This window comes from Hyperoodon ampullatus (assembly GCF_949752795.1).
Source record: "Hyperoodon ampullatus genome assembly, chromosome: 14".
NCBI lineage: Eukaryota > Metazoa > Chordata > Mammalia > Artiodactyla > Ziphiidae > Hyperoodon > Hyperoodon ampullatus.
The window spans coordinates 44,910,591-44,934,622 of NC_136927.1; the positions used below are offsets into that span (position 1 = coordinate 44,910,591).

At 40.6% G+C, this 24,032-nt stretch overlaps 2 protein-coding genes across 4 annotated transcripts in view; one reads left to right on the plus strand and one right to left on the minus strand.

The window, feature by feature from the left end:
* Positions 1 to 24,032, minus strand: part of SEPTIN14 (septin 14) — a gene marked incomplete at both ends in the record, with an annotated part of 572,766 nt that overhangs the window by 159,329 nt on the left and 389,405 nt on the right. The window lies entirely within an intron of this gene.
* Positions 14,058 to 23,992, plus strand: CCT6A (chaperonin containing TCP1 subunit 6A; the record flags this gene model as incomplete). 3 transcript variants are annotated; one of them, XM_079719185.1, is made up of 14 exons in its annotated part: positions 14,058 to 14,194; positions 14,661 to 14,724; positions 16,148 to 16,282; positions 17,142 to 17,315; positions 18,069 to 18,172; positions 18,787 to 18,897; positions 19,128 to 19,287; positions 19,375 to 19,457; positions 20,324 to 20,420; positions 20,735 to 20,882; positions 21,307 to 21,440; positions 21,988 to 22,090; positions 23,273 to 23,345; positions 23,597 to 23,992. In XM_079719185.1, the coding sequence occupies 14 exons, from the start codon at positions 14,058 to 14,060 to the stop codon at positions 23,667 to 23,669; spliced, it is 1,596 nt and encodes a 531-aa protein (XP_079575311.1). In that variant the 3' UTR covers positions 23,670 to 23,992. The 3 variants fall into 3 exon arrangements, with proteins under 3 accessions (XP_079575311.1, XP_079575313.1, XP_079575312.1); XM_079719187.1 differs by lacking the exon at positions 18,787 to 18,897; XM_079719186.1 differs by lacking the exon at positions 16,148 to 16,282.

The window sequence follows — 24,032 nt, forward strand, 5'->3', positions numbered from 1 at the left end:
ACCCTGATCTAACACCCTTTGCAAATATTAATTCAAAATAGGTCAAGGACCTATATGTAAGACCTAAAACAATAAAACTCTTAGAATAAAAAGGACAAAAGCTTCAAAACATTTGATTTGGCAATGATTTCTTGGATATGACACCAAAGGCACACATAACAAAATAAAAAATAGACAAATTGGATTTCATGAAAATTTTAAAATGTTGTTCATCAAGAAAGAGTATCCACAGAGTAAAAAGGTAACCCACAGAATGAGAGAAAATGTTTTCAAATCATATATCTGATAAGGGATTAATATTCAGAATACGCAGAGAACTCCTAAAACTCAACAACAACAAAAAACAACCCAATTCAAAAATGGTCAAAGGACTTGAATAGATATTTTTCCAAAGAAAGTAAACAAATAGCAAATAAGCACATGAAAGGAGTTCAACATCACTAATCATAAGGGAAATGCAAATCAAAATTACAACGAGATACCCACCTCATACCCATTAGGATGGCTACTAACAAAAAACAAAAAACAAGTGTTGATGAGGATGTTGAGAAATTAGAACACTTGTGCACTGTTGGTGGGGATGTAAAATGGTACAGCTACTGTGGAAAACAGTATGATGGATCCTCAAAAAATTAAAATTGGAATTACTATATGACCCAGCAATTCCACTTCAGGGTAGATACCCAAAAGAATTGAAAGTAGGGTCTCGAAGAGATATTTGTACACCCGTTTCATGGCAGCATTATTCACAATAGCTAAAACATGGAAACAGCGGAAGTGTTCATCAATGGATGCATGGATAAGCATAATGTGGTATATACCATCAATGGAATGTTGTCCAGCCTTAAAAAGGAAGGAAATTCTGCAATATGCTATAACATGAATGAAACTTGAGGACATCTGCTAAGTGGAATAATTCAGTCACAAAAAGACAAATACTGTATGATTTTTGTTATGTGTATATATATATATATCTTTACATATATAGGGATGTGTGTGTGTGTGTGTGTCTGTGTGTGTGTGTACAGGCATACCTTGGAGATACTGCAGACCACTCCAATAAAGTGACTATCACAACAAAGCGAGTCACACAAAATTTTTGGCTTCCCAGTGCATATAAAAGTTATGTTTACACTGTAATGTAGTCTACTAAGTGTGTGATAGCATTATTTGTTAAAAACAAGTACACACCTTAATCTAAAAATACTGCTAAAAACTGCTATCATTTGAGTCTTCAGTGAGTTGTAATCTTTTTGCTGGTGGAGCGTATTGCTGATATCTGATGACTGATCAGGTTGCTGAAGGCTGGGGTGGCTGCCACAATTTTTTAAAAATAAGGCAGTGATGGAGGCTTCCCTGGTGGCGCAGTGGTTGGGGGTCCGCCTGTCGGTGCAGGGAGCGCGGGTTCGTGCCCCAGTCCGGGAGGATCCCACATGCCGCGGAGCGGCTGCGCCTGTGAGCCGTGGCCGCTGGGCCTGCGCGTCCGGAGCCTGTGCTCTGCAGCGGGAGAGACCGCGGCATTGAGAGGCCCGCGTACCGCAAAAAAAAAAAAAAAAAAAAAAAACCTTTAAAAATAAGGCAGTGATGAAGTTTGCTGCATCAATTGAGTATTCCCATCGTGAACGATTTCTCTGTAGCGTGCAATGCTATTTTATAGCATGTTACCCACAGTAGAACTTTCAAAACTGGAATCAGTCCTCTTAAATCCTGCTGCTGCTTTATCAACTGAGTTTACGTAATATTCTAAATCCTTTGTTATTTTAACAATCTTCACAGCATCTTCACCATGCATAGGTTCCATTTCAAGAAACCACTTTCTTGGGAGTTCCCTGGTGGTCCAGTGGTTAAGACTCCTTGCTCCCAATGCAGGGGGCCCAAGTTTGATCCCTGGTCAGGGAACTAGATACCGCATGCCACAACTAAGAGCCCACATGCCACAACTAAGTGCCCACATGCCGTAACTAAAAAAAGAGCCCACATAACCCAGTGCAGCCAAAATAAATAAATAAATATTTTTTTTAAAGTAAAGAAGAAAAAAGAAACCATCTTCTTTCCTCAACCATAAGAAGCAACTCCTCATCCATTAAAGTTGTATCTGGAGGTTACAGCAATGCAGTCACACCTTCAGACTCTCACTTCTAATTCTAGCTCTCTAGTCTGCAGTTACTTCCTCCACTGAAGTCATGAACCCCTCAAAGTCATCCATGAAGGTTGAAATCAACTTCTTCCAAACTCCTATTAGTGTTGATGTTTTGACCTCTTCCCATAAAGTACAAATATTTTCTTAACATTCTTAATAGCATCTAGAATGGTGAATCCTTTCCAGAAGGTTTTCTTCTCTTTAAAAAAAATATTTATTTATTTATTTATTTATTTATTTATTTATTTTTGGCTGTGTTGGGTCTTTGCTGCTGTGCATGGGCTTTCTCTAGTTGTGGCGAGAGGGAGCTACTCTTCATTGCGGTGTGCGGGCTTCTTATTGCGGTGGCTTCTCTTGTTGCAGAGCATGGGCTCTAGGCACACGGGCTTCAGTAGTTTTGGCATGTGGGCTCAGTAGTTGTGGCTCACAGGCTTTAGAGCACAGGCTCAGCAGTTGTGGCGCACAGGCTTAGTTGCTCCGCAGCATGTGGGATCTTCTTGCACCAGGGCTTGAACCCATGTCCCCTGCATTGGTGGGTGGATTCTTAACCACTGCACCACCAAGGAAGTCCCCAGAAGATTTTCAGTTGACTTTGCCCAAATCCATCAGAGGAATCACTGTCTATGGCAGCTATAGCCTTATGAAATGTATTTCTTAAGTCATAAGACTTGAAAGTCAAAATTTCTCCTTGATCCATGGACTGCAGAATGGATGTTGTGTTAGCAGGCATGAAAACGTTAATTCCATCAGAGCTCTTGGGTGACCAGGTATATTGTCAGTGAGTAGTAATATTTGGAAAGGAATCTTTTTCTGAGCAGTAGGTCTCAGTGGGCTTTAATTACTCAATAAACTATATTATAAACAGATGTTCTATCATCCAGGTTTTGCTGTTCCATTTATAAACCGTAGGCAGAATAGATTTTGCATAATTCTTAAGGGCCCTAGGATTTTCAGAATGGTAAATGAGCACTAGTTTCAAATTAAAGTCACCAGCTGCATTAGCCCCTAACAAGAGAGTCTGCCTGTCCTTTGAAGCTTTGAAGCCAGGCATTGACTTCTCCTCTCTAGGTATAAGAGTCCTAGACAGCATCTTCTTCCAATATAAGGCTGTTTAATCTACATTGAAAATCTGTTATTTAGTGTAGCCAGCTTCATTAATTATCTTCGCTAGATCTTCTGGATAACTTGCTGCAGCTTCTGCATCAGCACTTGTGGCTTCACCTTGCACTTTTACATTATAGAGATGGCTTCTTTCCTTAGACCTCGTGAACCAACCTCAGCTAGCTTCAAACTTTTACTCTGCAGTTTCCTTACCTCTCTCAGCCTTCAAAGAACTGAAGAGAGTTAGGGCCTTCCTGTGGATTAGGCTTTGATTTAAGGGAACGTTGTGGTTGGTTTAATCTTCTAACCAGGCCACTAAAACTTTCTCCATATCAGTAATAAGGCCGTTTTGCTTTTTTATTTGTGTGTTCACTGGAGTAGCACTTGTAATTTCCTTCAAAAACTTTTCCTTTGCATTCACAACTTGGTTAACTGGCACAGGAGGCCTAGCTTTCAGCCTGTCTCAAATTTCGACGTGCCTTCCTCACAAAGCTTAATTATTTCTAGCTTTTAACATGAGAGACATGCGACCCTTTCTTTCACTTGAACACTCAGAGGCCACTTTAGAATTATTAATTGGCCCTGTTTCAAAATTTTTGTGTCTCAGACACCAAGGGGGGAAAGTGGTGGGGGGGGGGCGTTATGAATTGAGAGATTGGGATTGACATGTATACACTAATATGTATAAAATGGATAACTAATAAGAACCTGCTTTATAAAAAATAAATAAAATAAAATTCAAAATTTCAAAAAAAAAATCTGAAATATAAAAAAAAAAATTTGTGTGTCTCAGAAAATAAGGAGGCCCAAGGAGAGGGAGAGAGATGGGGAAATGGCTGGTAGATGGAGCAGTCAGAATGCCCACATTTATTAAGCTCACCATCTCATGTGGGCAGGTTTCATGGTGTCCCCAAATAATTACAGCAGTAACATCAAAGATCACTGATCGGGCTTCCCTGGTGGCGCAGTGGTTGAGAGTCAGCCTGCCGATGCAGGGGACACGGGTTCGTGCCCCGGTCCGGGAAGATCCCACATGCCATGGAGCAGCTGGGCCCGTAAGCCATGGCCGCTGAGCCTGCGCATCCAGAGCCTGTGCTCCACAATGGGAGAGGCCAGAACGGTGAGAGGCCCACGTACCGCAAAAAAAAAAAAAAAAAAAGATCACTGATCACAGGTCACCATAACAAAGATAATAATAATGAAAAAATTTGAAATATTGCAAGAATTAGTAAACTGTGACACAGAGATATGAAATAAGCAAATGGTGTTAGAAAAATGGTACCAGTAGACTTTCCCCAATGCAGGGTTGTCACAAACCTTCAATTTGTAAAAAGCGGAATATTTGTGAAATGCAATAAAATGAAGTGCAATAAGACGAGGTATACCTGTACTATACACACACATACACACACACCACAGAGAGACAGAGAAAGAGAGAGAGAGAGAGGTACTTTAAGGGATTGGCTCACGTGACCGTGGAAGCTTGGTGAGTTCAAAATCTGCAGGATAGGGCAGCAGACTGGAGACCCAGGGAAGAGCTGCAGTTCAAGTCCAAAGGCAGTCAGCTGGCAGAACTCTGTCTTGCTAGGGGGAAGTAAGGTTTTTGTTCTATTAAGGTCTTCAACTGATTGAATGAGGCCCACACATGTTATATAGCATAATCTGCTTTACTCAAAGTCCACTGAGTTAAATGTTAATCGTATCCAAAACACACCTTCACAGAAACATCCAGAATAATGTTTGTCCATATATCTGTGTACTGTGGCCCAGTCAGGTTAACACATAACCATCACAAGTCCACCCCTTGTCTAGTTGGCACTCGTATGCATCTCCTCAAATTTAATAATCGAATAAAGACAATAACAAGGTCATAATTTTGCCTAACATGATACAACTCTCCTGAATAGACAACTGAAAACACCCTAACCCCTTCCCCAGAAGAGGATGCAAAGTCCTTGGGTGATGTTTATTCTTCTTCCTGATATCCCATAACTTAAAAACTATGCTATAACGTTAACAATAAATACTATGACAAAGTCAATAATGTTACATGACTATGTTACATGATAAAGGAATAAGAGAGAGAAGAAAACAAAGATATTTGCTCAAGACACACGCACACGTATTAATAATAACATAAGGAAGAAATACTCGACAAATACAGTCCTCGTTTCTGTAACTGGTCCTGTGGTTGCTGATGGTATTTAGAACTACCTTCTTCTACTCCCATACGGTGTTCCTGTTGCCCTCAGCAAGCACTTCAGCAAGTCACAGTTCTTTATTTGTTGGAGTGGCCCAAATCTTCATGCCTGAAGGGTCCTGGGCCATTAGTAATCCTGCCTGAATTGAGTTGTTATAGTTTTCCACTGACCTTAATCACAGGCTTGGTAATACTAAGAGACACCATGTGGGTTCTCTTGTATCCCAGACATATCTGTGTTGTGGAGTAGTCGTCCAATTTCCCTGTTTGTTTGTTTTGTTGTTGTTGTTGCTGTTTTTGTCTGCACCGTGCAGCTTTCAGCACCCCAGTTCCCTGACCAGGAATTGAACATGGGCCCCCGCAGTGAAAACGCCAAGTCTTAACCACTGGGCCGCCAGGGAATTCCTCAATTTCCCTTTGGTAGTCAGGATCAATCACCCCAGTCAGCCCAGTAAAACTCTTCTTTCCCTGTTGACCCAGAGGCATGAGGAGCTCAAAGTGGCGGAGTGGCAGTATTAATTTCCAGTTCCATGGAATTATTATTGTGTCTCCTAGTAGAAGCATTTCTCCCTTTGGAACTAAGACCTGTAGGCTAGTAGAGCATAAGGTCATGAGGACAGGTAGCGAAAATTTTACTAGTGGGTCACTAGGGGTGCCACTCTCATTTCTACTCCTAGATACCTGTGAATCCTGGCTGTGGGAGAAACAGCACTGTATATTGGACATTGATTCAGAGCATATAAGCCTCCTGGAGAACTTTTTCCCAGCCCTGCAAGGGACTGCCACCTAGCTAGCCCAATAACTGAGTCTTCGAAAAGCCATTCTGCCATTCTATCAAGCTGCTTCAGGAGGGTGGGGAACATGGTAACATCAGTGAATTCCATGAGCATGGGCCCATTGCTGTACTTCCTTTGCTATCAAATGAGTTCTTTGAACAGAAGCAATGCTGTGTGGAATACCATGATGGTGGATAAGGCATTCTCTAAGTCCACGGATGGTAGTTTTGGCAGAAGCATTGTGTGCAGGGAAAGCAAATCCATATCCAGAGTGTCTATTCCAATAACAAAACGTTGCCCCTTCCATGACAGACGTACGGTACAGTGTAATCAACCTACCACCACGTAGCTGGCTGATCACCCCAGAGAATGGTGTCATATCAGGGATTGAGTGTCATATCACTCAATCTCAGTGCTCAGATTGAGCACTCAGCGGTGGGGGTAGTCAAGTTAGCCTTGGTGAATGGAAGCCCATGTTGCTGATCCCATGCATAACCTCCATCCCTGCCCCCAGGGCCACTTTATTCATAACTTCACTGGGCAATGACAGGGATGGCTGGGGAAAGAGGCTAACTGGTATCCACAGAATAAATTATTCTAGCCACTTACAAAAATCTTCCTCTGCTGAGGTCATCCTTTGGTGAGCATTCACATGGGACACAAATATCTTCACGTTGTTCACCCATTCAGAGAGGTCAATCCATGTATCTCTTTCCAAGACTTCCTTGTCACCAATTTTCTAATCATGTTTCTTTCAAGTCCCTGACCATCCAGCCAAAGCATTGGCCATAGCCCATGAACTGGCATATAATCACTCATCAGGTCTTTTCTAAGCAAAATGAAAAACCAGTTGCATTGCTTGAAGTTCTGCCCACTGGGAGGATTTCCCTTTACCATTATCCTTCAGGAATGTCCCAGAAAGGGACAGCTGTCCCCTTTTAGGTGGAGCCTGCGTGTCCTGCAGAACCATCAGTAAACCAGGCCTAAGTTTTCTCATCCTCTGTCAACTGATCACAGGGAACTTCCTATGAGGCCATAGGTGCAGGCTGAGAGGGAGAAGGTAAGATAGCATGATTTGGGGTCATGGATATTTAAGCCACTTCTTCATGTAACTTACTTGTGCCTCCAGGGCCTACTGAGACTTTAGTCTAGTTACAGCTTCAGAAGCAAAAAGGGGTGAGTCCTGAAGAGAATCACCAGTATTTTGCAAGGCAACTGCCTCAGGGGAGGCCATTAGTTTCATAGAGCAACGTAGCATAAATATCCACAGATAGGGTTAGAGAGGCTGCTTCTACTGGCAAAGAAGATTCAACAGAATGTAGGGGCTCAATGTCCCCAGCTTCATCAGGGTATTCTCACAGGTCCCACTCCAAATTTCAGATCCCATTCCTTCCTCAATAATGCCCTCACTTTTCAATTTGCATTGTAATTCAGCCACTCACATGATAAGATTTCAGCAATCTCAGCCCTGTGGCTATAGGAGCGAAAAGTCTCTTCCAGGATAGACACAGAAGCTTTCAGGTGATTTATATATTGCTTAAGCTGGGAATTTGAATCCCTCATCTCATCCTTTTCTTCCCCCACTTTGTCCAGTGACGTTAGAAGCAACCAGCCAACCTCATTATATTCATTAGTTTGACAAAAATGTTCAAAGGTATCATATATATGGTTACCCAGGTCCTTGCCTCTTGTGTTTCATTAGGAGCATCCAATTGGGATATTTTGCATATTTCTATATTCATAACATGCCATGAACTATACCATTCCTGTTATTCTTTATTATTAGAAACAGAATCATTAGTCTTTAAATCTAATATTAGAGAGCCAATTCCAAAAACCCCAGAACGAATTCAGAAAATTCATCCTTAAGATTCTGCTCCTTTAGAAGCCTTATCAGCACCATAATCTGTATTAGTCAAGATTCTCCTGAGAAACAGAACCAAAAGAATGTGTATCTAGATATCTATCTATACATATCAATCTAGATATATATACAGCCTCACAGCATATCTACTGTTAAAGTGAAGACATGTAGAGCATCATCCACGTTAAAATGAGAGAGAGATTGATTTACTTTAAGGAATTGGCTCACATGATCATAGAGGTTGGTAACCCAAAGGCTGTCTGCTAGCAGAATTTATTCTTGCTACGGGGAGATATGTCTTTGCTCTATTAAGGCCTTCGGCTGATTGGAGGAGGCCCACCCGTTATTGTAGGATACTCTGCTTTACAATAGAGTAAATTTAATGTTTAAATTTTAAATCCACCAATTTAAATGTTAATCTTATCCAAAAAAAAAAAAAACACCTTCACAGAAATGTCCAGAGTAATGTTTGACCTGATATCTGGGCACCATGGCCCAGCCACATTGACACATAAAATTAACCATCACAAATGGTCACCTCTGAGAGATGAGAATATGAATTTATTTTAAATTTGCTTCTGCTATTTTTTCTATAATGATTATGTATTATTTTTGTAATAAGAAAATCAAATATATTTTTTCAATAGTTAAGAAGAAGATTTGCTTTAGGAAGTCTTCTCTAAATAGCATGCACTGAGATTATACATACCATAACAGGTCTTTAGTATATTGTATATATTATGTATGTTATTGTGTGTTTGTCTCTCTACACTGGGAAGCCTTTGAAGGGGCCTTCTCTTTTCATGTGTATATTTACTCCAAGCACAGTACTCAGCAACACAGTAGACACTCAGAGAATGAATGGCCAACAACAGAAGAAACATTACCTAAAATCAATATTGTTACCCCACCTCCCCATACAAAACCTGCCCCTTTTCTGGAATTTCCTTGACCTCTTCAGACTCCTAGACTAGAAATGGTAACTATGTAGCACATGTTTCGAAATTCAATCAATTTTATGTCAGAAATGCCTCTAGCCCCTGGCCTTTTGCTATCTCCATTTCCATTGCATAAATTTGAATATTCCACCTGTTAAAACATGTATTTTACTTAAAAAGTAATTTTAAAAAAAGAGATTTTTAAAAAACTAGATTAATTCTATTACTTATTTAAAAAGAAAAACAAACATGCAAAATAGCCAGAAATTTTCTGAAAAAAGATGGATGAAGAGGATCTGGCCCTACCAAATTTTGAAACATACTGTAAAACTATAGTAAATAAAAAAATATGGTGTTGAAACTTACAACAGTATGGAACTGAATATAGTCCAAAGTAGATCCAGATACATCTGGGAATGTAGCATATGCTAATAATTACATTACACATTAATGGTGGAAAACATTAATTATTCTGGAAGAAAAATTAAATTGGATTCTGTGTGTTTTTCCCAAGCACCAATTCTCAGAAACCAACTATTTGATTCTCCACCACCAACTGGGTGTCCAGCAACTCAATCCTGACATCTGGAGTTAGGGCAACCCCCACAGTTAAGGGTTCAGACCCACAGGACTGCCTCCACTCAGACACTAGTTGCAAGTCCCAGGTCCCTAAGCTACCCACACTTCTGTCCAACTTGGCTACAGATTCGGGGGTTCCCACAAAATCCCCTCCTTAGGGGAAACTGAAAAATTTTGAGACTGACCCACAACTCAGGAAATCACTTGACTTAGGTTTAGTAGCTTATTAGAAAGGATACAACTCAGGCACACCCAAATGGAAGAGGTGCACAGGACAAGGTACTGGGGGAGTGACGCAGAGCTACCATGCCCTCTGGATGTACCACCCTGCCAGGACATCAATGGGTTCACTCACACTGATTGTTCAAGCATTTTTATAACCCATCTCCAGCCCCCCTCCACTCTCCAGAGGTTGGGGGCTCAGGGCTGAGACTTCCCATCCTCTAATCACATGTTTGGTCTTCCTAGTGACCAGCCCCCACCCTGAGGCTATCTAGGGTCCCTACCTTGACTCACCTCAATAGCACAGACTCAGGTATATTCTAAAGGGGACTGTAATGGATAACAAAAGACACTCCTATCTCTCAGAAGACAAATGGTTTTAGTTCTGTTCCAGGAACCATGGACAAAGACCAAATATATATTTTTATTATATCACAGATTATCTCATTCCTTACCAAAATAAAATAAATTCCAAATGAATCAAAGATTAAAATGAAACACAAAACCTTAAAAATACAAAAGAAAACATGGGAGAAATTTAAAAATATTTTTTGTGTGTAAAGCTTGTTTTAAACAGTATAGCACAAAATTCAAACACACATAAAAGAAAAAAGATACAACTGACTACCTGAAAAAAATTTTACCGTTTAATTGGGAAAAAAGGCATAAATACGAAATATAAACAACACTGGGACAAATTAATTGCAACACAGAAAACACAAAGAGCTCCCGCAAATCCATAAGAAACCAAATAGGAAAACAGAAGACGTAAATAGACAGTTCACAGAAAAAAACCTACATATAATACATATATCTTACATATAAGATATAGGCTCAGCCTCACCCTCAACAAACAAAACTATAAGGGAGTTCCCTGGTGGACCAGTTGTGGACTCCACGCTTTCACTGGTGGGGGAACTAAGATCCTGCAAGCTGCACGGTGCAGCCAAAAAAACCCCCAAAACTTTCAGATACTATTTTTGACCTATAAAATTGGCAAAGATAGAAACAAAATGTTCAACATTTTGAGGATATCCTTCCTGTCCTTTATATATATAAATATTTAATATATATATATGTATTTTTTTGGCGGTGCCATGTGGGATCTTAATTCCCCGATCAGGGATCGAACCCGTGCCCCCTGCAATGGAAGCGCAGTCTTAACCACTGGACCGCAAGGGAAGTAAGTCCCCTAAATATTTAATATTTTTATGAACTCATATGTGCATATACATGATTTCATAAAAATAAGACACTGGACACTTTGTATATTTCATATTTTCATGTATATAATTCTGCATCCTGCTTTTATGGATACATAAACTGGGGGGGGCTGCAAAAATGAAAACATTATGAATTTTTAAAATATAGTCAATGTTTATATCTTTTTTAATATTTATTTGCCTGCACCGGGTCTTAGTTGCGGCACACAGGATCCTTTAACTGCAGCACGTTGGATCTAGTTCCCTGACCAGGGATGGAACTCGGGCCCCCTGAACTGGGAGTGTGGAGCCTTAGCCACTGGACCACCAGGGAAGTCCCCAATGTTAATATTTTGATGCATATCCTCTGTCCTTTTTTGTATAGATGCATGGGGGATGGTTAAAAAACTGAGAACATATTATACATGCTATTTAAAACATGATTTCCCCCCTTATTTATGTTATTAAAAATGTTTCATCACCTTCTGCATGGACTTTTCAACCCCTTTCTGATTGCCTTATCCTCAGTCTTCTCCCTTAGTTCATCCTCCATTCCACCTCCAGTGTTATCTTTATCACTAGTTCTTTGGGCGGATTCTCACCAAAGAATCCAGCTGGCAGGCTTAGGCCCAGACTTCTTAACTAGCAAACCAGGTCTTAACAGTCAGGACAAGCTACTTCACCAGATTTGTCTCTCGCAAATCTTATCCACCCACCTTCCGCTGGGCATGCCAGGCTCTTCCATGGTCACTCTCTGTCTGATATCACTCTCCTAAGCCCTCTTCTCCTGCAAAGTATCTATGTATCATTCAAAACTTACCTCCTCCAAGAAGCCTTCCCTGATACTCCGAGTTAATACCTTTGTGCTCAGAGCACTGCATTCATCCCTTAAATAAAACGTCCTAGGGCTTCCCTGGTGGTGCAGTGGTTGAGAGTCCGTCTGCCGATGCAGGGGACACAGGTTCGTGCCCCGGTCCAGGAAGATCCCACATGACGCGAAGCAGCTGGGCCCGTGAGCCATGGCCGCTGAGCCTGCACGTCCGGAGCCTGTGCTCCGCAACGGGAGGGGCCTCAACAGTGAGAGGCCCACGTACCGCAAAAAAAAAAAAAAAAAAAAAAAAAAAAAAAAAAAAAAAGTCCTATACTTTACTGTCATTTGTTTACAAGTTTATCTCCCTAACTAGGCTACCTGCTTCTTGAGGATTAAGGATCTCCAGAACTAATCATGCATCTCCTTCTACTGTGTAACTCAAACTTAGATGCTTTTGTGATTCTCAAATACACAAAGCCACTTAAAAGCATTATATACCACGGTAGTCGCTAGGAGAAGACTGGGAACAACCTAAATGTTAACCAGTAGGTGACTGGCTAATCAGGTCATTCTTATAAAGAATAGGGCTTCCCTGGTGGCGCAGTGGTTGAGAGTCCGCCTACCGATGCAGGGGACACGGGTTCGTGCCCCGGTCCGGGAGGATCCCACATGCCGCGGAGCGGCTGGGCCCGTGAGCCATGGCCGCTGAGCCTGCGCGTCCGGAGCCTGTGCTCCGCAACGGGAGAGGCCACAACAGTGAGAGGCCCGTGTAATGCAAAATAAATAAATAAATAAATAAAAATGAATATCATGCAGCTGTTAATAAGAATGAGGAAGACTTTGTATTGATATGTGACAATCTCCAAGATACTTTAAGTGTAACACACCCAATAGTGCATATTATAAATTGCCATTTTATGTGGGGGAAATTTCTTATATTTATATATGTATTTATTTAGAAATTCAGAGAGCATCTGGGGAATTCACACTACCTAAAGGAAACTTATGTAGCTAAAGGTACATGCCAGGAGGAAGCTGAACTAGAGGCGGGAGGAAGACCTTTCACCATATACCCTTTGGCACCTTCTGAATTATGAAGAGTTTTAGTCATTACCTATAAAAATAAAATAGAGGGCTTCCCTGGTGGTGCAGTGGTTGAGAGTCCGCCTGCCGATGCAGGGGACCGGTCCGGGAAGATCCCACATGCCGCGGAGCGGCTAGGCCCGTGAGCCATGGCCGCTGAGCCTGCGCGTCCAGAGCCTGTGCTCCGCAACGGGAGAGGCCACAACAGTGAGAGGCCCGCGTACCGCAAAAAAAAATAGAATTAAAATAAATAAATAAATAAAATTACAAAACATTAGTGAATACCTGGTATCTAGGCAGGGGGCGGGAACTGGATACTAGAAAACAGTGTGGACATCTTTCAGAATAAAGGAGTCTTCTCAAAGGCTGGACACCACTGCTCAACGAAGTTTGAGTTTTCAAAACTGCCTTGAGGGCCTGAAGCCTCAGCACTGTGTCGTGTGCCCGAAGGGTGGACTGACTTGCTTTTCCTCAATTGCCATCGCACCAATCAGGCAGCTTTCTAAAGGCTTCTAGCACTTTCCACCTCGCATTATCTCTTCGTCTTCCCTACGCCTAAAACACCTAGGATACTGGGCGAGGGTCCTTATGAGATCCACTCTGTTACCCCCACAGCACCTAGAACACCGTCCAGCACACAGTACAGGGTCAAGAAAACTAGTGACCGGGATGAAAGCAGCAAGGCGATAAAAAGGGCAAACGGCGCGAGTGGGGGAGGGAGGAGGCCCACCCTACACCGTGCGGCTGGAGACCTCCGGGAAAGAGCAGCCACCTCTCCCCTCACGCCCTGACGCAGGCGGCCAACAAGCCCGCTCAACCTACGCCCTCAGGTCCGGGGTCAGAAAAACCGGGCGCTGAGCAGCGTACTGGGTCCCCGCGAGCCCTGGTTGCCGGGGGAACACGCTCCTCCCGAGCGCAATGGCGCTGCGGCAAACGCGAGGGGCGGGGCTACGTGCGGCCGCGACCCAATAAGCGGCACCGCAGACCCGAGGCCCAATGGCGGCGGCGCACGGGCACGCTGGAGGCGGGCCCGGCGCGTCCGACTTTTCCAGAAGACCCGGATAGCACCTCCCGGCCGCGCTGAACCGGCTCTGGGCTTTCCTGACGCTGGGTTCCCTCATTTTCTTCTGCTGGGTCAGCTATGGCGGCCGTGAAGAGCTTGAATCCCAAGGCTGAGGTGGCCCGAGCCCAGGCGGCGTTGGCGGTCAACATCAGCGCGGCCCGGGGGCTGCAGGACGTGCTGAGGACCAACTTGGGGCCTAAGGGCACCATGAAGATGTAAGGCGGGGCTGGCGGGGAGAGCTGGGCGGGCACCGCGCACCTCGTGCTGTCGCGGGCCTGCGCTGGGGACCGAGGCCTGGAGCCCCCCGCCTCCGGGCCTCTGCGCTCGCCGCGGCGGCCTTTCTTCCCCGCATTGTCCCGGGGCGGTCCTATTTCTTGCCCTGGCCGTTTCCTTTGGTGGTCGATGCCGTCTCCGCCGAGAACAAAGCTGCCCGCGTGCGCGGCGCGGCCCTCACCCTCCTCCCCCTCCCCCTCCTCCCCCACGCTTGGGACCTAGGAGACCCTGAGGACTGTTTCCCAGACGGGAAGGGGTGGGCATTGCACCATTCCTGTTACCGGAAGCAGAGAACCACCGCTTGGCCCCAGCTCCTGAGGATCTGGGTAAAGCCCGATTTTTATGGGCCTCTTAATTTGGTCTCCATTGAAAAAGTCACACTGTGATTCATTTCTGCCCATTGAACAGGCTTGTTTCTGGTGCTGGAGACATCAAGCTCACTAAAGATGGAAATGTGCTGCTTCATGAAATGGTGAGAGGCTGCTAGACTAGGTCCAAAATGTCTTGGTTTTCCGTAGTACATTTGATTTGTAGGAAGACTTTTACTGTTCGTTTACAAAGTAGGAGAAAATCATGTTCATTTTTCTCAACAGGTAGTTTTCCAGAAAACGGAAGAGGTAGAAAAAATGTAATCAGTACTATTGTTGACAGGATGGTACAGTGAGGAGCCCTGGAGTCTGATAAACTTCCTTTTGAATCCCCTGCCCTTGCCATTTAAGGCCTTCGTTAAAGGGTTTTAATTACTAAAATTCTAATAAAAACTGCGAGCAATTGACATAATCAGGGAGGTAAAATGCGACAGGATGGTTATACTTTTTCAAATAGAACTTCTCTTATATCACACTTCTCCACCACCAACTGGAGGAGAAATAAAACTACCATTTTTAAAGTCCCAGTGACTAAGAATCTGAGGTTACTGAGAGGAGCAGTCATTTTACTCATCCCTAAGTTTCCAAAACCTAACAGTTCAAATCCTAGAAAAGGAAATGACTTGCCTATGTTTTGAGTTTAGAGTAAAATTTAGGGTTTTGATAATAGCATATCATGCCTTCAACATTCCAGGTGTTTGTAAATATCTTCAGTAAGGAATAGCTAACCTAGAAGTTGTAGTTTTTGTTTCGTGGCTTAAGTGGTGGCCTGTGCTAGCAGAGAACAGTAGGAGTCATAGTTAGTTTAAACTTGATGTCAGAAAAGCCGTCTCTACATGACTTTTTAATTTTCCCTAATTGAATGATAGTCTGCTTAGATTCTTAAAGCTGTGAGTGTCCCCAGAGACATAAAAGACTGGACAACTCTACAGGATTAAAAGAGTATAAGAAGACAAAAGCAATGCAGGAGCCATGTTGGAGCCTTTGTAATTAAGAATCTGTGGGTGACAAACAATGAATATTCTGTTTTTCCAAAACCTTTCCAGAGTGACTTAGCATCCACTGATGATCTTTGCTAAAGAGGCTAAGTTTTTCTTTTCTTTTCTTTTTTCATTTTAATTATTTGTTCAGTGCCAAGTAAACTGGGCAGCCGGGCTTTCGTTTAGAAGGCACTTGGTTTATTCTCACAAGAACCTTAAATTTGTCATAAAGAGGCATGCATGGAGCATGGATTTGAAATTATTGCTCTTACTTGTTAGTTCTATCACCTTGAGTTAACCTTAACTGAGTCTCACATTTCCTCATCAGTAAAGTGGAGATAATCTGAGAAGGAAACAAATTTATATATGAAGGTGTTTCTGTCATCATAAACTGATAGCTAATGGTGAGTTTTTAATCAGAGTAATATGTAGCTGTACACTGGGGCATTTTGTGCAGATAGATGAGCCCTTCACACATTTTAAGGTATATCTGGACTGTTTTCATTTTTAAGTTGTTCCACGAATTTTTTTCTTTCTCTACCTGCAGCAAATTCAACACCCAACAGCCTCCTTAATAGCCAAAGTAGCAACAGCCCAGGATGACATAACTGGTGATGGTACCACTTCCAACGTCCTAATTATTGGAGAGCTCCTGAAGCAGGCGGATCTCTACATTTCTGAAGTATACATGATTCTGTGTTTCTGTGATATTTTATTGTGTATAGGAAATAAGCTTAGTTTTATTTACAAAAACTGATGTGCTAGTGGTAACTGAGGCCATATAATAGAATGTAAAGAGCATGGGGTTAAATATGGGAACAAGGGTCTGTATCCTACTCTGACACAAATTTACTATGATCCTGGATGAGTTGAAGAATCTTCCTTGGCCTGAAATGTGTTTTTTATCAAGTTGCATTGCATGTACAGTTTTTATATGCCTATAACAGATTAATAATTGTGATGTAGAAATGGAATATTCACGATTAGGCATATTTTTAAGGAAAAAGCTAACAAAAACCTTGAATTTAAATAAGAATACTACAACTTTTTTAGCCCTCAGAAGTTCCAAGGTTAAAGCAAACCTCAGTGAGTACTAATCTGATGTTAGGAAGAATTTCCTGGGAAGAGAGAGAAAGCAGACTCTTAGTCTCCCTGTTTACTTTATTAGTAAATGGTGTGAATTAATTTCGTATCCCTATAGGAAAGATATAATGGTCCTATTGACTGCCAATTGTTATGACACAGTTTTGAGTTTTGGGCATTATCCCTTGTGGTTTGCACAGTGAACACCCAAGTGTGCTTTATAGTTCCCTTGGCTTTGACTCTGTGCTAGAGCAATGTCTGTTCTTTTCCTCTGCATTGAAAGGAGTATTTATCCTTTTAAATGTATTCAGAAAGTCAGCACATTATGTTAATTGTGTTTAAGGGTATGAATGATCCAGAATATCCCTTCATAAATTTGCTTTATCGTGAACTATAGTTGCATCTAACTGAAGGTCTCTGTTGTTAGTGGCGGTTTTGTAATTGTATGTTTATTATAGGGTCTTCATCCCAGAATAATTACAGAAGGATTTGAAGCTGCAAAGGAAAAGGCACTTCAGTTTTTGGAACAAGTCAAAGTAAGCAAAGAGATGGACAGGGAAACACTTATAGATGTGGCCAGAACATCTCTACGTACTAAAGTTCATGCTGAACTTGCTGATGTCTTAACAGAGGTATGTGTTAAATTTGGTATGTGTCTGGTACATTACACCTATACTGAAAACCCCTGGCAACTGGAAACATCAGTATTCTTACTAATTCCAGTTATAGAGTGCCATCTGAAGTCTTCACAGTACCATCCTGTGTGGAGTAAGTAGGTTCATTTTTGTGGCAGTGATAACGTGATCTGTGGCCCTAAAACTAGAAAAAATAAGTAAAGTGAGCAAATCATAATAGCATACCTGGCCAGGTTATGAAGGTATAGTCAGAGCTTTCAGTAAAAGAGGTTTCTAAAATGGAGATTTCCTTATTAAAAAGCTGCTAGTAGTAGAGATGTCAGTGATTCTTTAGGTAATTACACATTGAGGTTTCAGAAATGTAGATGACTTCAGCCGTTTACAAATAATGCATTCTATTAGAGTGTAAAAAAAGACTTAGGGGGGCTTCCGGTGGCACAGTGGTTGAGAGTCCGCCTGCTGATGCAGGGGACACGGGTTCGTGCCCCGGTCTGGGAAGATCCCACATACCGCGGAGTAACTAGGCCCGTGAACCATGGCCACTGAGCCTGCGCGTCCAGAGCCTGTGCCCCGCAATGGGAGAGGCCACAACAGAGAGAGGCTAGCGTACTGCCAAAAAAAAAAAAAAAAAAAGATCAGAGATTTTTAAAGACGAGAAGCTGTCTGCTTTAAACTTTTCTGAAGAATAAACAACATAAGTGTCTCAACTTCTGCTAGTCAAATTCATTGAATGGTTATACTCTGTTGCAGGCTGTAGTGGACTCCATTTTAGCCATTAAAAAACAAGATGAACCTATTGACCTCTTCATGGTTGAGATCATGGAGATGAAACATAAATCTGAAACTGATACAAGGTAGGTGGTAGAATGCTATGAAATAAAAAGAGTGTTTACAAACTTGAAGGAGTTTATACAATACATATATTTTGCCTGGTTTTTTTTTTTGTCTTTGAATTAATGAATATTGCCTAGATGAGTATTTCATTTACTCAGTAGTATCTATTTCCTTTTGAAATGAAGTTAATGGTATGATGTATTTTTATATAGAATGATTCTGGAAAGTCAACTACATCGGTCATTTGGCATTTATTGAACAAAGCATATGGGAGACTTCAGGGAATTTTAAAGAAAATTATTTCAAAGACCTAGTTTGAAGCATTTTTTAAATGAGGTGATCACAGTTTAATAGCCTACCAAACTTGTGACTATTTCTCTGCAGAATCTTCTGCACAAGACAGGGTTGTTACTTTCATTTGAATGGCTTGTTTTTGTCATGTTCTGGAATTCTGCTTTTTCACAATTGAACCTTGCTAGGTATTACCCAAAAGTCCTGTTCAAATAGCTCAAGAAGTAAAGCTGATTGTGTGAAAATTATCAATACAGTCTCAATTCATTGTTTTAGTTTTGTTAGCATATGTTACACCCCATCTGGAAATCAATAAGAATATAATTTTTATGTGTTGTAACAGCTTGATCAGAGGTCTTGTTTTGGACCATGGGGCACGGCATCCTGATATGAAAAAGAGAGTAGAAGATGTGTACATCCTCACATGCAACGTGTCATTAGAATATGAAAAAACGTGAGTTATATATAGCTCCTTAAAAATGGAAGAGAGGTGGAAGAGCTTGATATTTGGGGCAAGTCACTTTTTTGTGAGACTCAGTTTCCCCGCTGTAAGGACAATAATGCCTCAATGGGGTTTCGGAAAATTACAGGAAATAGTCTCTGAAAACGTACCAGGGGTAGAATTGGAGCTTGGTGACTATTTGCTAAATACTTCCTCCCCTTTCTGTAACTTCCTTTTTTTAGAGAAGTGAATTCTGGCTTTTTTTACAAGAGTGCAGAGGAGAGAGAGAAACTAGTGAGAGCTGAAAGAAAATTCATTGAAGACAGAGTTAAAAAAATAATAGACCTGAAAAAGAAAGTCTGTGGTGATTCAGATAAAGGATTTGTTGTTATTAATCAAAAGGTGAGAAATTTTGTTTTATAAGCTAGTGTGTATCTATTTTTATTTTAAAGGTAAAATATTGAAACTTATTTTTTGTTGTTGTTATAGGGAATTGACCCCTTTTCCTTAGATGCTCTTGCAAAAGAAGGCATAGTAGCTCTGCGCAGAGCTAAAAGGAGAAATATGGAAAGGTACGGATAGCAGATTATCTGTGTGACGTGAATTTCACTTATTTTGCAAGTTAACTTAGATTATTCCTTTTTTTCCTTTTTTTTTTTTTTTTTTTTTTTGCGGTACGTGGGCCTCTCACTGCTGTGGCCTCTCCCGTTGCGGAGCACAGGCTCCGGACGCACAGGCTCAGCGGCCATGGCTCACAGGCCCAGCCGCTCCGCGGCATGTGGGATCTTCCCGTACCAGGGCACGAACCCGTGTCCCCTGCATCGGCAGGCGGACTCCCAACCACTGCGCCACCAGGGAAACCCTTTCCTCTTATTTTTGTGATTTTCTTATTTTTTATTGTGATAAAATGTACATAATATAAAATTTATCATTTTATCTGTGTTTTCCAGGATCACATTTCTTTTTAAGGATAATATTCCACTGTATGGGTATACCACATTGAGTTTCGTTTATTCATTTATCTGTCAGTGGACATTTATTTGGGTTTCTACCTTGGCTGTTCTGAATAGTGCTGCTATGATTGTTGATATACTTGTTTTATTTTTAAATGATGACCTATACCGTACATATTTTTCCACGTCAAGAGACAGCATCAAGGGTTTCAGAGGAATACTTTCTTCCAAAGAACTCATCGTGATAAAGAGCTCTGTGCACCTTTAGATTTCATATCAGAGGAGTAATTGCTGACTTAAGAGTGGTTTAAATGGAGAGTTAGGAGAAAAGACCAGTTTTCAGCTAGTTGGTGGTGAATGGAAAGGCTTAAGCTAAAATATATTTTAGAATATGATTTTCGCATGTAATTCTGATAAGGATTGCTTTCTAAAAATATTAATCTGTAAACATAACTAATAAAATCCCTTCTGCATCTCCCTTTCAGACTGACTCTTGCTTGTGGTGGGGTAGCCCTAAATTCTCTTGATGACCTAAATCCTGATTGTTTGGGACATGCAGGACTTGTCTATGAATATACATTGGTAAGTGTATTTTCTTTCCAAAGTAATACTACTTTTTGGCTCATGAATTCTTCAGTAGTTAAAAATTCATTCAAACTTCGGATGATATTTTTGCTTTGTTAATATACATTTTGATGATTTATATGTAGTAATGATAAGCCATTGATGGGAAAATCACATTTCTTTTGTGTGACTTTTTAAACGAAGTTACTTGCTTTAATGTGATCAGTGATGTGCCCTATTAATATGCTACTTATTCCTACATAAGGCCCTCTCATCTGGTCATTTTTGCACAACCGTATCCTGGTTTTTGAAAATACTGTCTCTTCACACAGGGAGAAGAGAAGTTCACCTTTATTGAGAACTGTAACAATCCTCGATCGGTCACATTATTGATCAAAGGACCAAATAAGCACACACTTACTCAAATCAAAGATGCAATAAGAGATGGCTTGAGGGCTGTTAAAAATGCTATTGATGATGGTAAGATTGTCACTGTATTTAAATTGTATTCTTTTGCTAGTCTAAAAGGCATGGCTGAATACTGTGTTCTTTTTATCAGTAGTTTACACAGCCAGACACCATGCAAAAGTAAAGTTTTACCTTTATAATGGCTATGATGGTATGCTAATTTTTTTCATGGCATGCTATTGTTAAAAGGGGATACAAATAAATGAACTAATACTAAGAGCTTTCAGGATTTTCCATGTGCTAGTTAAATCATTCTGCTGTTTGATATGTTGCCTGTATTTCTTTCAAATGTAATATTAAAATTGCTGTGGTTATACTGAATTCTCAAATTAATGGATTTCCTGTGTGTTTTTTAATTTATATATTTTCTTACAGTTGCCTCTACAGTTTTATTTTCTTTGTAGCTTAGCATTTCTCTCTTCCTCCCACCCAACAGGCTGTGTAGTTCCAGGTGCTGGTGCAGTGGAAGTGGCAATGGCAGAAGCCCTGATTAAATACAAGCCCAGTGTAAAGGGCAGGGCCCAACTTGGAGTTCAAGCATTTGCTGATGCATTGCTCATTATTCCCAAGGTGTGAATGCTTTAACTGTTTTCTAAACTACACCAAAATGATTCATCTGATGAAAACTTTTTGCTAATGTGGGTTTTTTCATAATGTGGATTTTGAATAAAAAGGGTTCATCAGTTTTCACCCTAACACTAGAACAGGTATTTCTTATTATCTAAACGTATTGGTTCCTCTGGAGGGGAGGCTTGTATATCTCATGTTTCAGATGGCAAGAGATAGCTGTTTTAAGAGGGTTTGCAGTGTGGGGATACAAGCTTGCTTTTTGTTTTTGTTTTAAACTAAGGTTAATACTGTGATTTTTCTATTGTATGCTTATTTGAGGGTACAGTTTATGACCAGTGTATTGCCGGGCTTGGGGTGGATTAGTGAGTTGGTTGGTAATGTGTATCTAGTCATTCTCTGAAGTGAACATAAATACTGGTCTGTTTTCACTTATTAAAAGTTTTTTGTTTTGTTTTATTTTTAACTATTAATTGGAAATACTGTTCATTTATTATAGACGACTATCTGTTATTAGGTCCTGTCTTTTAAATAAATTTGTTTCCTTTAGGTTCTTGCTCAGAACTCTGGTTTTGACCTTCAGGAAACACTAGTTAAAGTTAAAGCAGAGCATTCAGAATCAGGTCAACTTGTGGGTGTAGACTTGAACACAGGTAAGGAGGAATGTGACTGTTTGTAGGGGGTGAACTAGATACTATAGGTGAGGTAAGACCAGGAAGGATAAAAAAAAAATGGGAGAGAGAAGAATCTTGGAGTTGCTTTTGCTCTTTGACCCCAGTGCTATCCAGGATCTCTGGGTTCTAAAGTATGATACAAAAATGTAATGACTAGATACAGAAGTAAAGGGAATTGAGGAGACATTTGAATAATTTAGAAGAGTACAGATTTGTTGATATTGCTGAGTTGTGGTAGGTGGTTTGGGTTAATGTTGAAGGGTTTCATGTTGAGCTTGCTTTACTGTTTTTTATCAGGGGCTTTGATTAAAATGATACATTTCATGATCATACTCATGGGTGAAAAAAAGGCTGAGGATAGCAAAAATGCAGGAAGAGGGAACCAAATCTAATAAAATGAGTAAAGCCCTGATCTTAGGCCAGTGTAATCCAAATTATACAAGTACAAAGTGGAAGAGAGATAACTGAGATACATCTGTGCAGTATGTGTAAGACCTATTGTGAACAGCATCATTTACATTCAAGTTAATATAAAAGGTTTCTTTGTTTTAAATTAACTTTTATTGTAGTATAGTTGATTTATAATGTTGTGTTACTTTCTGCTGTACAGCGAAGTGAATCAGTTATACATATACATATATCCACTCTTAGATTCTATTCCCATATAGGCCATTACAGTGTATTGAGTAGAGTTCCCTGTGCTATACAGTAGGTTACTATCTATTTTATATATATATAGTAGTGTGTATATGTCAATCCCAGTCTCCCAGTTAATTTAAAAGGTTTCTGGAATGAGGGTAATGATAAGCCTATTTTGCCAGATTATAGTTCAGGTGCTATACTTTAATATGGACAAATAGGAACGTCTCCAGAAAAACAGAGATGTTCAAATATTTGATAACCAAATAGAGCATTCCTATCACTGGAAGCATTCTAAGTAGAGGTCAGCCGCTCATCAAAGCTGCTGTGCACAGGAGTCATGGTCTGGAGTAGAACATTGGGCTAATTGAGGAACTTTGGGTTCTCATAGATAATACTGGAGGAAATGAGTGACCATTGATGAGTAAAGCAGCACAAAATACTCTTACTAGTTCTTTCAGACAGTATTCTGATCTTATGACCTGCTCTATATGATTTTAAGAATACTGGGTTACTTTTCAGGTGAGCCAATGGTAGCAGCAGAAGTAGGCGTATGGGATAACTATTGTGTAAAGAAACAGCTTCTTCATTCCTGGTAAGTTTGGGAAAGCCAAAATTATAACATTTGGGGAATATTCATACTCTTTATAATTGGTATGTTTTGTTTAATTTTCTTTCCATAAGAAAAGGTAATCAGTCAAAAGTAGCAACTAAGTGAGCCTTCTATGTATGGGAAGGAAAGGGGAAACCTGACTGGATATAATTTGTGCAATTTAGTTGGAGATTGAGTTGAATTAGAGTTCATACCTCAAACCTGAGTAGTCTGATTTTTTCCCCCCTTTTCAGCACTGTGATTGCCACCAACATTCTCCTGGTTGATGAGATCATGAGAGCTGGAATGTCTTCTCTAAAAGGATGAATTGAAGCTTCCCTTGTATCATCTGAATCATGAAGATTCTACAAAGTGATCCTAAGAATATAGCTATGGAATTTTTGTCCAAGCTTCAAATGATTTTCAAAGGATTTTCTTTTCCCATATAAAAAAAGGAGAGAACACTGGCATCTGTTCAGATTCTGAAGTTCTGAAATTATAATTACAATATTTTTTAAATTGCACTGTAGTGTACACATACAGGCCATACTTACCAATAAACAGGATGTTTTGCTTTAGCTTCAGTGATATAAAAATACACGTTAGATAAGCATATATTATCTACCGTATTAAATATTCCTTGAAAAACATTTTAATGGTTTAATAATTCTTCTAATGAATGTATTTTAA